General features: G+C 67.1%; 1 protein-coding gene across 1 annotated transcript in view; it reads right to left on the reverse strand.

Annotated features, from left to right (window-relative positions):
• The window catches only part of COL7A1 (collagen type VII alpha 1 chain), a 14,718-nt gene that overhangs the window by 11,346 nt on the left and 2,257 nt on the right, over positions 1-1,115 (reverse strand). Inside the window, exons 8-12 of the mRNA XM_035894654.1 lie at positions 1,008-1,034; positions 875-907; positions 601-672; positions 439-498; positions 238-273 (exon numbers count right to left, since the gene is read on the reverse strand). Of these exons, the coding sequence (XP_035750547.1) occupies positions 238-273; positions 439-498; positions 601-672; positions 875-907; positions 1,008-1,034 (228 nt within the window). The remainder of the gene's footprint in view (positions 1-237; positions 274-438; positions 499-600; positions 673-874; positions 908-1,007; positions 1,035-1,115) is intronic.

The raw sequence follows: 1,115 nt of genomic DNA on the forward strand, positions 1-1,115 counted from the left end.
CCCCCTTCTCCCCTGGCTCCCCCGGGTCACCCTAGGCAGGGGGGAAGGGGGAATGGGTCAGGGCAGCGCAGGGGGAGTGCGGGGGCTGCTGGGGGGAGAAGGGGCTCAGCACAGCACCCTCCACTCCCCGGAGCGGCATCACAGTGTGGCTTGCTGGACAGCCCCTCCAGAGCCCAATGGACGGACAGACAGCTGGACAGATGGATGGAGGGGGGATGCCTCCTGCAGTGACATTACCTTTGGGCCACTCCTGCCCGTGAGGCCAACGATACCCTGATTGTTGGAGAGGGAGAGCACATGTCACCAGGGACCAGGGTGGCCCCGTGCTGGGGGAGGGACTGGGGCTGTGAGCCCATGCCAGGGGGGCACCAGGACGGTGAGCCGGTGCCCCAGGGCAGAGCCCAGTGAGCCTCAGCCCCGGGGCACACCCAGACTCACCCGATCACCCTGCTCGCCTTTGGGGCCGGCGGGCCCTGGGATGCTCAGGCCAGGGGCACCCTAGACACAAAGGGATGCAGCTTGGAGCAACGACACAGGCACTATGAGCCCGGGGGGGCTGTGTGATGCCCCCTGTACCCCCTGTCCCCAGGCAGTACTCACACGGGCACCTTTATCTCCTGCTTCACCCTTGGGGCCAGGAGGTCCTTCTGGTCCTGGGAAGCCTCTGTCACCCTGGAGCAGAAAAAATGGCACCAGCAGCTCCCCCAAACCACCCTCCTCCCCGCCACAGCAGCTGGGGACAACCAGGTCTGAGAACCAGCATGGGCATGCCCTCATGTTGGTGCCCAGCTGTGCTGTCCTCCTCCCCAACCCATGGCCGTGCCCCAGGGGGTGCCAGCATGGGGCTTTGGGGGCACAGCTGGGGCAGGGTTACCTTCTCTCCTCCAACACCGGCCACGCTGGGAGCCTGGGGGAGAAGCAGAGGGGACCGTGCTGGGTGCTGCCCATCACCCCGTGTCCCAGGGCTGGGGCAGGCAGAGGTGGACCTGCTGGGCAGCATCACTTACCGGCTTGCCTGGTGGTCCCGGATCACCCTGTGGAGAGACGGGTGTCATTGCCGGCCCCTTCCCCAGCAGCCCACTGCCCCCCCACTGGGACCCCAGTTCGCCTTCCCC

The sequence above is a fragment of the Egretta garzetta genome, unplaced genomic scaffold (assembly GCF_000687185.1).
Source record: "Egretta garzetta isolate BGI_Z169 unplaced genomic scaffold, ASM68718v1 scaffold215, whole genome shotgun sequence".
Taxonomy (NCBI): domain Eukaryota; kingdom Metazoa; phylum Chordata; class Aves; order Pelecaniformes; family Ardeidae; genus Egretta; species Egretta garzetta.